Source organism: Cervus canadensis, chromosome 3 (genome assembly GCF_019320065.1).
Source record: "Cervus canadensis isolate Bull #8, Minnesota chromosome 3, ASM1932006v1, whole genome shotgun sequence".
Classification (NCBI taxonomy): domain Eukaryota; kingdom Metazoa; phylum Chordata; class Mammalia; order Artiodactyla; family Cervidae; genus Cervus; species Cervus canadensis.
Window position 1 is genome coordinate 101,612,541 of NC_057388.1, and position 14,496 is coordinate 101,627,036.

Genomic DNA, 14,496 nt, shown 5'->3' on the forward strand with positions numbered 1-14,496 from the left:
AGAGAGACTTTAGAAGGAACCAATGCATTGAATCCTTGATCCTGGACATCTAGCTACTAGGACAGTAAGAAAATATATTTCGTTTGTTGAAGCCATGGAATCTGTGGTATTTTGATATACATCTCCAAGAAATTTGACACTTTAGTTTAGAGTTATGAGAAATAATCAAATAAATATCAGTTAACCAAGTGCCAGGCAATGCCATATGGAAGTCAGTTATCAAATAAATTGTTTACAAATATATTGGAAGAGTCTCCACCATGAAATATAATTTTTTTAAGTTTGAAAGCAGACTTCTTTTTCTTAATTATAAGTCTTAAAAATTAGGTCTTCTAGAAAATTAGATCATTATTTGAATAAGGCACACAAAAAATTCCAATTTAGCTCTAAGTCACAATAATAATATCTAAATTCCTTATTAAGTTGCCCATTCCTGCATTTCTCTGAGATCATCTCAAAGGAGCACATAATCAAATTTTACCTTAAAAATTAATTAAAATCGCAGGGAAATAAATACCATTCGGTGGACAAAGTGTGTGTGTGTATGTATTCTTCAATCCACAAACCAAGATAAGGATGAGAGATTGATTCAAAAAAGCAAAACGGCATCTCCTGTGTGCTAAATCTTCCTCATTTTGTCATAAACCCTGACAATGGAACAGTGCTGTATAATTTGGCCTGAAATGGAAGAAGTCATGAGAACCACATAACCTACTTCTCAGGCTCCTAGACAGGCAGGAGTTTGTCATATGAAAATCTATAAAATGTTCTTGAAATTAATCTAAGTTCATGTATTTTGAAGACCAGTTATGTTATCTCTGCATAGACAGAAAATATACTTTTTATTTTAAAAAAAGTACTGGTCAGTAGGAATAAATGAGTAAAGACTTCTAAAAATTCTCAACTTCAGAAAAGCCCACTGAACACTGACAAAATTTTTCCAAATCATCTTTTTCAAAACCCAGAGTTGAAAGCTTGCAAAAATCTCAGTGTTCATCCAGGGAAAACTGCTGATCTTTTTAAGAAAAATGAGGTCTGAAGGATTTTAACTTATCCTGTTGCCTTCACCATCATTCCAGTTCTGTGGTACCCTGGAAAACAAACAGTCCTGCAACCACGGTGAGAACCAGCATCCTTACAGCCTCTGGAAGGTGTAGCCAAGGTTGAAGGATCAAAAAACATTAAGACTTGATCCTAAGCAGACCACAGATCCTGTACACAAATGCTAATAAAACTTTTGTAATTATGACTAAATTTTATTGTCACCATCTGAGACGAGAATGATCATTTTAGGTGTATTTAGCAATAAAAAATATATATAAATAGACAAAAATCACCAAAGACAGTTAGGATAAGAAAAATGTAAAGATAAGTTTAAGTACATGGAAGTACATTTATACACACACACACACACACACGCACACACACACACACACTTTATAATGTTATCTGTTATATCCCAGGCACCCTCTTAACACGAGATAGAATAATGCATGAGAGAAAAGCTTATAGTGGCTTTAGGGCATTGGGATTACTCTACAAGACAGGAAGTCAAAGGACCTGCTGATTCATTGTGATGTGCAGAAAGTATTTATTGTGGACCACTGCATTTTGGGAAGAGGATTGGCTTTCACTATTAATTTATGTGCTGCTGACATAAGAAATGTGTTGAAATCCCTGGGGTTCACAAGGTCCTATACAAAGTGAATAGATGCAAAGAATAAACTCTGCAGAACACCAGTGTTTTTAGATCTGAGGAAGGAAATGAGGAATGAGCAAGGAGATTGAGAAAGAGCAATAAAAAAAGTAGAAAGACCACTGAGGAGCATAGTATCATGATAGCAGGGTGAAGAAAACTTTCAAGGAGAGAGAGGAATCAACAGTGTCAAAAGCCTGGCAGGACGAGTCAGATGACAACCAAGAACTGATCATTGGATCTAGAAAATACATAATTGGTATATTTGAAATAAATCCAGTATTCTGACTGAGTAGACAAAATAGGATGAGAAACTTTAGAGACAGAAATTGCTGGAGAGAAACTCTTGAGTAGGCAAGAGAGGTGGGATTTGGGGCATGAGTTGCAGACTGGCAATGGTTAGTGGGGAAGCTCATTAACTTCACAGTAAGAGCAGAGAAATTGAGATAAATGGACAAATTCAGTAACTCAGTCTGTGTGTTAGTACTGTACAAATTCCCATCTGATTGCTTCCATGTTCTCAATAGCTGAGACAATGTGTGGAAGGACTTATGGAAGGTTTAAAGAAAGAGAAAATAAGAAAAAAAAAATCACTTGAGAGAAGGCTAGGGAAATATAGTATGATTTCAGGGAGCCTCAAAATATTTTGTCCACCTAATATGAAGAGCCAAATTACTGGAAAAGACCTTGATACTAGGAAGAATTGAGGGCATGAGGAGAAGGGGATGACAGAGAATGAGATGGTTGGATGGCATCACTGACTCAGTCATGAGTCTGAGCAAACTCTAGGAGATGGTGAAAGACAGGGAAGCCTGGTGTGCTGCAGTCCGTGGGTCACAAAGAGCCGGACATGACTGAGTGACTGAACGACATCAAGGGCTAAAGTGCCCTGTATAGTTGTGATTGTAAACTACCTGAGACATCAAGTTTGTGTGTTTTCCTGTGGATCTGTGGGTACAGGCAAAGCCATCCATTGTCTAAAATCAGTGCTTACAATATGAAGATCACAACGATCTCTCTAAATATAGGATATACATTTAAGGGAAATTTTTTTTTTTTTTAAATGAGACAAATACTGAAGAAGTAACTTAAATCAGGAAAGCATTTAGGCAATAAAATAGGATTCAGTCTACATGAGCTTCCAAGTAATGATTAACATCTGCAATGAAAATTTTGGTTATTAGTGCACATTAACACTTTTCAGCAGACAGAGATCATTCATTCCATTAGAAAGATACAGCCCTTTGAGGGGCTGCACTAACAAGCTCCATGGGGATTGCATTTGTTAAATCATGAAAATTTTCAAAAGTAGGATATGGAGACAGGAGCAATTTCAAGATCAAGTACATGATACTTTCATATCCTTGGGGATTGTGCTCTGGGACTTAGTCAATAAATCATGACTTATATGTAAAATTTTTATACCAGAACCTCTTGAGTAAAGACATCTTTGCCAATCTTTCTGAGTCTTTTCTTCTCAGCATAAGCAGGTACATACTGTGTGTGTGCTTGCACACACACACACCACACACGGATAACAAAGCTGGAGGCCAAGAGGGGAGGGGAAAGTTTTGCACTGCTTTGTAGGAAAGATGGAGAATGGCGAAAACACTTAATAATTTGTTCCCTGGGCCCCACAGCAATGTCTCTGGGGAATGGGCTGGTTTTAAGTGATCAGACTCTAAAACCCTCACATCTCGAGGCTCCTGCGTCCTGTCTTCTCCATCAGGACAGAAAAGGTGTCTGGGACTCATCATCTCCTGCACTGGCTTCAGAGAGCAGGTGACTCAGCTCCAGCCATTCCCCATCTCTGTGAGTTTTCCTCTACATTCCAGCCCAATTTGAGAAAAATATACCAGAAGTGTACCATACCCCCTCTTTGAACAAACTATTATTTTTATACTGGTTAATTTTTTTTACAGAAAAGTGCCGGGGTCCAGCCTTGACAGGATCCAGGGGATACCCTCAGGATGAATGGTGTTGGCGAGAGAGAGAGAGAAGACAAATGAGACCAGCCTTGATAGGGCCAAGTCTGCGAGGGAGAGAAAGAGAGAGAGAGAGAGAGAGAATGACCAGATGGGGGTGTTTGCAGGGTCTGGCAGAGTCTGGCAATGCTTAAGTTTTCACCATAGCTTTTATACCCTAAGTTAGTACATTTCTAAGGGGAAGATAGTTTAACATTTCGTCAGGTTGTCCTTCACGAAACCAGGGTGTTTTCTGCATACTTCTTTGTTTATGAGGGTCTTGTACATTATCTTCTGGCCTGGGGCCTATTAACATTTTATGCAAGTCAGGTGAATGTAAACCTATTTTCTGTTTCTATGGTGACTTTAACTGAAAGGTAGCAGTCTCATAGGGCAACAGTACAAGTAGAAGTATAACCTTGTTAATACAAAAATTAATCCTTCTGCAGAAGTTGTCAGTTGCGTTTATCTAAGAAGTTTACCCCATACTGACTCTGAGACTTTGGTGAGGCAGCTTCTGCCTAGCACTCCTGGCTGACAATTAACAACCATTTCATTGTTACCACACTAGGGCTAAGTTCTTATTTCTCTAGATCTTTAACTATATTAACAATGGTTTCTATAACACAACCTTAGCACATTAAAAGCAAAAACAGCAAGCAAAACACAGCAAGCAAACGTCAACCCAATAACCACCTTTAGAATAATTTTTCTTATGTTTTCTAATAGGACTCCTTCACCCCTCAAAAATGCTCTATGTCTATTAGGGCTTTTATATAATCAGGTTCTTTATGCTATTTTATGATCAGGATAATATAAGCAATCATGCATATTAATAGCAAAGGCATAAATGCATTTGGCTAACAAACTACCAGCAAAGGAGTTTAAATTAAAACACTCCTTTCACCCTGGATAATCTCATAAAATACCACCACCTGGGAAACTTATCGATTAAAGTTCTAAATTGATTCTTATTTGGGTAGAGATCAGGGAAGGCCTTCTGCCTGTGTCACAGAAATTAGGGAGTAGTCTATTGAAGCAGGCATCAGAAAGACAGATATCATCTTTAAGGTGAGCACCGGGGGCAGCTTTTCGGAATCCCTGAAAACCTGATCCGCCTTGCCTGTCAGGTTTTCTCCTCATGACCTTGTCATGGGTGGGATCTCGTGAGCTGGCCTTTTCGGAATCCCTGAAAACCTGATCCGCCTTGCCTGTCAGGTTTTCTCCTCATGACCTTGTCATGGGTGGGATCTCGTGAGCTGGCCTTTTCGGAATCCCTGAAAACCTGATCCGCCTTGCCCGTCAGGTTTTCTCCTCATGACCTTGTCATGGGTAGGATCTCGTGTGCTGGCTCCCGACAGAACAGCAAGACAGAAGGCTGACAAATCATCAGGTTTAGGAAGAAGAAAAAGCCACCTTTGTGAAGACCCCTTTCTCTGAGTAACATCTGATACGCACGCTGTCTAAACATAGGTTTCTTGTTCCTAGTCAGAACCCTCCCGCCCCAGTTCCACTTATAGGAAGAGGCTGGTGAAACTCAATGTCCCTGAGTCGTGATATCAAACTGAAAGAGCATCTAAAGCTGATGCCTCGCCCTACAGCTGATGAAGCCAGAGGTATTGTGCAGTTTGTCCTTCACTGTCTTTCGTTTCTTCCTCAGCTGAGGACCATCCTCTTCTCCTGCATCCTGGAGATGTCCTCCTGCCTGAGAAGTGAGGAATATTAACATCATTTTCTTTGCTGCCCAGGAGGGAGGTGTTAATAAGTGGCTGGGAGAAATGCTCTAGCTACTTGATAAAGATCCCTTTATTATTTATTTTATAGCAAGTAAGCCAGTACATGTACGAATTTAGTGTGTCCTGGTTTACTGTCCAGGTTTACTCTCCAGGGATTATTGTCCTCATCTGGGGATAAACCTTTGTCATCTCCTGGAGTGGGATAACATGACTACCATTGTCACTGATCAAATTTTGGGGGGAAGTTCTAGCTGGTAAAAGTGTAAAATGTCCCTACTACAAAAGCAACTTCTCTATTTGACATGTGTTTGTAAATGGCAATTTTTCAGTGAATACTTTTTCTTTTATTCTCTTTACATTTATTTAAGTCAATCTTTAAAAACAGTACAATAAATGAAAATATATCATTCTTAAATTTTACCAAAGGAAAAAAGAAAAGAGAATCCTGTCTGTGTTGTAATGTTAGTGAGGCATAGGCTTCCTACTACCTTCCTCTACACTGCAGCAATTTGGTTATTTTCACTCATGTTTCAGCATTCTCATCTTGGAATTCAGGTTACAGTTCATGAGGCTAACAGAGCTTTCATATTCATATTCATCTATCTTCTGCTGTTTAAAAGTGGCGAATGGATGGTTTGCTAACAGGAAGTTACTGGAAAAGGATTCTCACTGGCCTTGACCTAAGCTTATAAGCTGTCAGAGTCTACTGAGTGAGTATGAGGTATGCAAGCAAAGGGTGTCACTTCTTTTTAAAAAGTTTTTATTTTATTTTATATTGGAGTATAGCTGTTTAACAATGTAGTGATAGTTTCAGATGGACAGCAAAGGAACTCAGCCATACATGCAACAGGTAAAGGAAAGCAGTGATTGGTCTCTGTAGACACCAGGTAGGATGGGGAAAGTTTGAAGACTAATGAATATAAAGATACAGCCCCATAATTTTCATCATGTAATACATTTATTAATGTTCCTTATCATTTTCTTACTAGATAAACATTTCTATGTATATATTAAAATTAATTAGAATTCTAAAATATATTTACTGAGTTTCCTTTATGGCATGTGTGGGTGAGTGCTTAAACCCAGTCATGTCCAACTCTTTGTGACACCATGGACCATGTCCTGCCAGGCTCCTCAGTCCATGGGATTCTCCAGGCCAGAATACTGGAGTGGGTAGCTATTCCCTTCTCCAGGGGCTCTTCCTGACTCAGGGATGGAACCCAGGTGTCCTGCATTCCAGGTGGATCCTTTCCCATCAGCCACCAGGGAAGCCCTTCTGTAAGGCATGTTTTTGCCATTCAGTTGTTCAGTCATGTCTAATGCTTTGCAAACCTATCCACTGCATCACACCAGGCTTTTCTGTCCTTCACTATCTTCCAGAATTTTCTCAAACTCATATCCATTGACTCGGTGATGCCATCCAACCGTCTCATCCTCTGTTGCCCCCTTCTCCTCCTGCCCTCAATCTTTCCCAGTATTAGGATCTTTTCCAATGAGTTGGCTCTTCACATCATGTGGCCAAATTATTGGAGTTTCAGCTTTAGTGTCAGTCCTTCCAATGAATATTCAGGACTGATCTCCTTTAGGATGGACTTATTGGATCTTTTTACAGTCCAAGGGACTCTCAAGAATCTTCTCTAGCACCACAGTTTGAAAGCATCAGTTCTTCAGTGCTCAGCCTTCTTTATGGTCCAACTCTCACATTCGTACATGACTGCTGGAAAAACCATAGCTTGACTATACAGAGCTTTGTTAGCAAAATGATGTGTCTGCTTTTTAATATGCTGTCTGGGTTTGTCAGAGAAGGCAATGGCACCCCACTCCAGTACTCTTTCGCCTGGAAAATCCCATGGACAGAGGAGCCTGGCAGGCTTCAGTCCATGGGGTTGCTAAGAGTCGAACATGACTGAGTGACTTCACTTTCACTTTTCACTTTAGTGCATTGCAGAAGGAAATGGCAACCCACTCCAGTGTTCTTGCCTGGAGAATCCCAGGGATGGGGGAGCCTAGTGGGCTGCCGTCTGTGGGGTCGCACAGAGTCGGACACGACTGACGTGACTTAGCAGCAGCAGCAACTGGGTTTGTCATAGCTTTTCTTTCAAGGAACAAGTGTCTTTTAATTTCATGGCTGCAGTCACCATTCACAGTGATTTTAGAGCCCAAGAAATGAAATCTGCCACTGCTTCCATTTTTTCCCCATCTATTTGCCATAAAGTGATGGGACAGGATGCCATGATCTTAGTTTTTTGAACATTGATTTTTAAGCCAGCTTTTTTACTTTCCTTTTCATCTTTATCAAGAGGCTCTTTAGTTCCTCTTCACTTTCTGCCATTAGGGTGGTATGGTGGTACTAGTGGTGAAGAATCTGCCTGCCAGTGCAGGAGACCTAAGAGATGCAGGTTTGATCCCTGGGTCAGGAAGATCCCCTAGAGGGGAAGTGGCAACCCACTCCAGTATTCTTGTGTGAGAATCCCATGGCCAGAGGAGTCTGGGAGGCTACAGTCCATAGGGTCGCAGAATTGGATGTGACTGACACAGCTTAGCAAACACACATCTGCATATCTGAGGTTATTGATATTTCTCCTGGCAATCTTGATTCCCGCTTGTGATTCACCTAGCCTGGCATTTCGTATGCCTGGATTATAGAATAAAGGTTAGAAACATAGACTCTTTTGAGAGGTATATCTAAAGATAATATGAGATAACGAGGAGATATGATGAAGAAAGACAGGCATTTGAGAGCACAAGTCTGGAAGTCAAAGAGTCAGGCAGTGTTGTTAGGGTATTGTTGGTGACAGGAAAAGACAGGAAAAAACTGCTGGAGATTTGATTTGTATGTCAACTTGTGAATTGTATAGAAGGCCAATTCTACATTAAACTTAGTTCAGTTCAGTCGCTCAGTCATGTCCGACTCATTGCGACCTCACGGACTGCAGCATGCCAGGCATCCCTGTCTACCACCAACTCCCAGAATCTACTCAAACTCATGTCCATCGTGTTGGTGATGTGATCCAACCATTTCATCCTTTGTCATCCCCTTCTCCCACCTTCAATCTTCCCCAACATTAAGGGCTTTTCCAATGAGTCGGTTCTTCTCATTAGGTGGCCAAAGTATTGGAGTTTCAGCTTCAAAATCAGTCCTTCCAATGAATATTCAGGACTGATTTTCTTTAGGATGGATTAGTTGGATCTCCTTGCAGTCCAAGGGACTCTCAAGAGTCTTCTCCAACACCACAGTTCAAAAGCATCAATTCGTTGCCACTACGCTTTCTTTACAGTCCAACTCTCACATCCACACATGACTACCGGAAAAACCAAAGCTTTGACTAGACAGACCTTTGTTGGTAAAGTAATGTCTCTGCTTTTTAATATGCTGTTAAGATTGGTCATAGCTTTTCTTCCAAGGAGCAAGCATCTTTTAATTTCATGGCTGCAGTCACCATCTGCAGTGATTTTGGAGCCCAAAAACATAAAGTCGCTCACTGTTTCCATTGTTTTCCCATCTACTAGCCATGAAGTGATGGGACCAGATGCCGTGATCTTAGTTTTTTGAATACTGACTTTTAAGCCAAGTTTTCCACTCTCCTCTCTCACTTTCATCAATAGGCTTTTTAGTTCTTCTTCACTTTCTGCCATAAGGGTGGTGTCATCTACATATTTGAGGTTATTGATATTTCTCCCGGCAATCTTGATTCCAGCTTGTGCTTTATCCAGCCTGGCATTTCGCATGATGTACTCTGCATATAAGTTAAATAATCAGGGTGACAATATACAGCCTTGGCATACTCTTTTCCCAATTTGGAACCAGTCTGTTGTTTCATGTCCAGTTCTAACTGTTGCTTCCTGACCTGCATACAGATTTCTCAGGGGGCAGACCAGGTGGTTCTTGTGTTCCCATCTCTTTAAGAATTTTCCAGAGTTTGTTGTGATCCACACAGTCAAAGGCTTTGGTGTAGTCAATAAAGCAAAAGTAGATATTTTTCTGGAACTCTCTTGCTTTTTTGATGATCCAGAGGACATTAGCAATTTGCTCTCTGGTTCCTCTGCCTTTTCTAAATCTAGTTTGAACATCTGGAAGTTCACGATTCACCTACTATTGAAGAATTTTGAGCATTACTTTACTAGCGTATGAGATGAGTGCAATGGTGCAGCAGTTCAAACATTCTTTGGCATTGCCTTTCTTTGGGATTGAAATGAAAACTGACCTTTTCCAGTCCTGTGACCACTGCTGAGTTTTCCAAATTTGATGACATATTGAGTGCATCACTTTCACTGCATCTTCTTTTCGGATTTGAAATAGCTCAACTGGAATTCCATCACCTCCACTAGCTTTGTTCATAGTGATGCTTCCTAAGGCCCACTTGACTTCACATTCCAGGGTGTTGGCTCTATATGAGTGATCACCCCATCATGATTATCTGGGTCATGAAGATATTTTTTGTATAGTTCTTCTGTGTATTCTTGCCAACTCTTCTTAATATCTTCTGCTTCTGCTAGGTCCATACCATTTCTGCCCTTTATTGAGCCCATCTTTGCATGAAATGTTCCCTTGGTATCTCTAATTTTCTTGAAGAGATCTCTAGTCTTTCCCATTCTATTGTTTTTCTCTATTTCTTTGCATTAATAACTTAGTCACTAAATCCCTAAACAGACAATGCAGGACAGGAGGGCAGACGAGAGCTAGCAATTAAACCAGCAGCCACCATGTAGACTTTAATGTTTGTGCTGATGTTAATAACATTTGATACATATGTTAACATTAATTGTAACATTAGTAACTAAAATTTGAATTTAGAGAGATGCTCTGAAATAGGATGAGGGTCTTAGAATAATTTTACATGCTGGCTGACTCATCCTGCTCATAAACTATCAAATGGTAAATCCTGTGGTCTAGTCTCCCTGGCATGTAACACAGAGATGTGTCACTCTAAGAAGTTACTAAATCAATATCTGTGTTATGCTGTATTTGCTCTTTCTGAAATTTAGGGTTCATGTTTATTTATTTATTGTTTAGGGTTCATATTTAAAATTAGTGTCTGGTATCTGTTTGGTTTACCCCAATGGTAGTGATTAAAAATTAGACTTTTATGAAGTTTAAGGCTTTGAATGAAGCCTATCTTCTTTGGTGAGTGCCCTGAAAGTGGGCTTTATGCACAATATATATTCTCCATCCCATCCTAAATATGCCTTCCTATTGTTGAAAATCTGCTGATCACCTTTCATGTAGTAAACAGACCAGAAACTTCATTCGCATAAATTGACCTCATTATTCTCAACACATACTAATGCACTTAAACATAATTCTCATATTGTTAGTGGTAAGTAACAGAGGTATTAGATGATACTCTTTAGATTATATTTTATTGAAATAGAGTTTTATAAAATTCTTTCAGGTACAAGATAGGTGATATAAAGAAGACCTGTATGTTGAATATAAGGAAAACCAACTTTTGAAATTAAATTAAACTTTCTTTTCACTTAACTATGAATATCTATTCTACTTTTTAAAAAATCATTAGAAAATATTTTAAATTGACAATTATCCTCTTCATTTAAAATTTTAAATGGAAAATTATCCTCTTCATTTAAAACCAGAAAATCACACCTATCCCTCTGCCTGATTACGTACAATCAAATTTTGGATTTGAGAGGTGATGTACAGACAGGAATTTCATAGCTGATGCTGCAGGTGGCCCGTACATAATGGCCCTCCCACTTCAGTGCACGCTGAATTGACTTCCAAATGGCTCCACCTGCATTTCTTTGCCTATAGTTTCCCCAGAAACCAGAAGCACTTTAGTAGCCCATCACACAGGGAAAAGAAGCCCTAATTCTTGGTCCACCCACCTCAGAGCTCTCACCCAATAATGGATACTAGTTGGTATATAGACACTTCAGCTCCCTTCCTCTCCAGGTAGGTTAACAATGAAATATATATTCTTCTCTGGCTCCAGGATTTTTCCATTAAGGTCTAACTTCCATTAAGATCTACAGTTTCTTCTTACTTGATCATCCAAACTTAAGTGGCTCTCTTTTCTTGGTTGCCCCTCTTTTCCACTCCTCTAGTTGTATCTTCAGTGGTTACTTCCTAAAACGTACTTGTAATTGAGTAATTGTCCCAGGGTTGGCTTCTGGGGGGGAACCCAATTCTTTTTGGATTTGAAATAGCTCAACTGGAATTCCATCGCCTCCACTAGCTTTGTTCGTAGTGATGCTTCCTAAGACCCACTTGACTTCACTCTTTTGCTGGGACCCCAGTTCGATTCTTGGGTCAGGAAGATCCGCTGGAGAAGGGGTAGGCGACCCACTCAAGTATTCTTCGGCTTGCCTTGTGGCTCAGCTGGTAAAGAATCTGCCTGCAGTGCGGGAGACCTGGGTTCAATCCCTGGATTGGAAAGATCCCCTGGAGAAGGAAGCAGCTGCCCACACCAGTATTCTGGCCTAGAGAATTCCATGGATTGTATAGTCCATGGGGTCACAAAGAGTCAGACATGACTGAGTGACTTTCACATGCTCACACAATGAAAAAAACTATTGAGACCTTAATCTCTAAGCAGGAAATTTCCAAGAGTCTATGACTTCTGAATACAAAGAAAAGAAAAATTGTAAATGTATAGACTTTACTTTTGTACTGTGCCTGATTTTGGTGGCAATGTCCTATGGCAGGTATGTGATGATCTGCCATCTCCAGTATGCTGTCATAATCTTGTTAGTAATAATATTGATAATATTGAGATAATTTTCTCTAATACTTTTATTAATTTAGTGAAATATATTTGCTTCTCCAAAAGAAGTCAATAAAGATGTATTAGGATTAAACCATAAAATAGAGAATACATTATCCCCTTAACAATTTATATACTGTTCCAAATTATTTCCATGTTAAAGAACATACTAGAATTTTGGTAACAATCATGATAAAAAATAACTAACATTCAATAAAGCAGATATTGCCTTGAAAATATGGTTCTTCAATAAAAGGAGATATATTTTAGTGAAATAACTCATTCCAGGCTGAAGTAGGAAATCTAAAAGATGAGTATAAATAAGTTATTAAGGCTGAAAGAAGAAGGAAGTTTAAAATTATGGATCAATAACTTTATAATGGAAATAACTTGGAGAGAGCATCCTGACTTAGTCATCCACATGAAAATCACCAATGTGACAAATCAACATTATCTGTGTATTAATGGAAAGAATTAAATGACTTTTTTCTTTCAAAAGTTTTCATTTCAACAAAATAGGGAGAATCAGTGGAAAACCACAGTTGAGAAACATTAGACAAAACAAGAACTCGGAAGTATGAGAGTCAAGGCAAGAAAGACTAACTACTTAAGATTACAGGAAATGAGTATGATATGTGATATTGGATTTGAACCTTAGACTAAGAGGCAGAAAATGCTGTATTTAATGTAGTGACTCATGTTAAAGTTACGTTTCCAAATTTTTGGTAATCATACTGAAAACAGACTAGTGACTATGCATGTTATGGAGAAAAAATTCAAAAGTTTGGGAATAAATTGCCAATATGTGATTATGGTAGCATTTTAGTCATATGTGGTCTACAAAGAATTAATATTTACAGACAAAAGATGTCATAAAGCAAACATGAAGAATTGGTGAAATGTATATATGAGTATTGTTTATAATCCCTGATACTTGTCTAAAAATTTGAATTACTTCACATTAAATAGTAAAAAAATTAAATAAATAAGGCAAGGGAACATTGGAGGAAAAAAACTCAGTGATGTAGGGACAAAATGAACTTCCTCTGAATTTGCTTCACATAAATAACTCCTGTCTTCATTGCTATCCAGCCCTGACCGTCCCATCACACATCAGCCCTTTATAGACTGTCACTGGCAATGGAGGGCAACCAATCAGAGATCTCAGAATTCATCCTGGTAGGATTCCAGCTCACTGAAGACATGGAATTGCTCGTCTTTGGTATCTTCTCGCTGTTATATACATTCAACCTGCTGGCAAATGGCATGATATTGGGACTCATTGTCTTTGATCCCAGGCTGCACTCCCCCATGTACTTATTCCTTTTCCACCTGACCCTCAATGACATGTTCTATGCTTCTAGCAATTTGCCCAATCTGCTGGCAAATCTAGCAAAACACAAGAAAACCATCTCCTTTGTCCCATGCAATTTTCAGATGCTTCTCATGTTGAGTTTTGGTTCAGTAGAGTGTCTGATTTTGTTGGCGATGTCCTATGACAGGTATGTGGCGATCTGCCATCCCCTCCAGTACATGGTCATCATGAACTGGAGAGTGTGCTCCATCCTCGCCATCACTTGCTGGGCATGTGGATTTGCCCTGGCCCTGGTCCAAGTAATTCTCTTGTTAAGATTACCCTTCTGTGGGCCCCAGAGGGTGAACCACTTCTTCTGTGACATTCGTTCTGTCCTCAGATTGACCTGTGGTGACATCTGGATCAATGAAATGTTCCTCTTTGCTGATGGCATTCTTATCTTAGCTGGGCCTCTTGCCCTGATGTTGGTTTCCTATATGCTTATCCTCTGGGCCATCCTGAAGATCCAGTCAAAAGAGGGCTGCAAGAAAGCCTTCTCCACCTGCTCCTCCCACCTCTGTGTGGTTGGGTTCTACTTTGGCATAGCCATGGTCGTTTACATGGTCCCTGACAACAGTCAACGAGAAGAACACCTGAAGATCCTTTTCCTGTTTTACACTCTATTCAACCCATTGCTGAACCCTCTTGTCTACAGTGTAAGGAATGCTCAGGTGAAGGCTGCCTTCCACAGAGTATTTCAGAAAAAGAGGACAGTGTGAGGGAGGGTCCAGTTTTGGTTCAGAGCATTCTTTCCCCTTCAGAGATGTGATTGCTGGTGCAAGAAAACTCAGAATTCCCCAGAAAGAGGCATGATTTAATGAAGAACACTAGCATCAGCATGATGGAAGAATAGGAATCCCTAAGCCTCCATTCCTCCATGGAGACAAGAACATACAGACCTAATTTCCTTTGTGAAAACACCAGACGTTGGATGATAGAGTGCTGCACCCCAGTAAAGCACAATGCCAAGAAGAAATACGGTAAGCATTCAGGCAAGTTTATGCTATTTTACCCTCCATAC

The 14,496-nt window shown here is 39.6% G+C and overlaps 1 protein-coding gene across 1 annotated transcript; it reads left to right on the plus strand.

Moving 5' to 3' along the window:
• Window positions 1-13,261: 13,261 nt before the first annotated feature.
• Window positions 13,262-14,194, plus strand: LOC122437990 (olfactory receptor 2A2-like). The gene has a single exon (XM_043462455.1). The coding sequence runs from the start codon at window positions 13,262-13,264 to the stop codon at window positions 14,192-14,194; it is 933 nt and encodes a 310-aa protein (XP_043318390.1).
• Window positions 14,195-14,496: the final 302 nt, after the last annotated feature.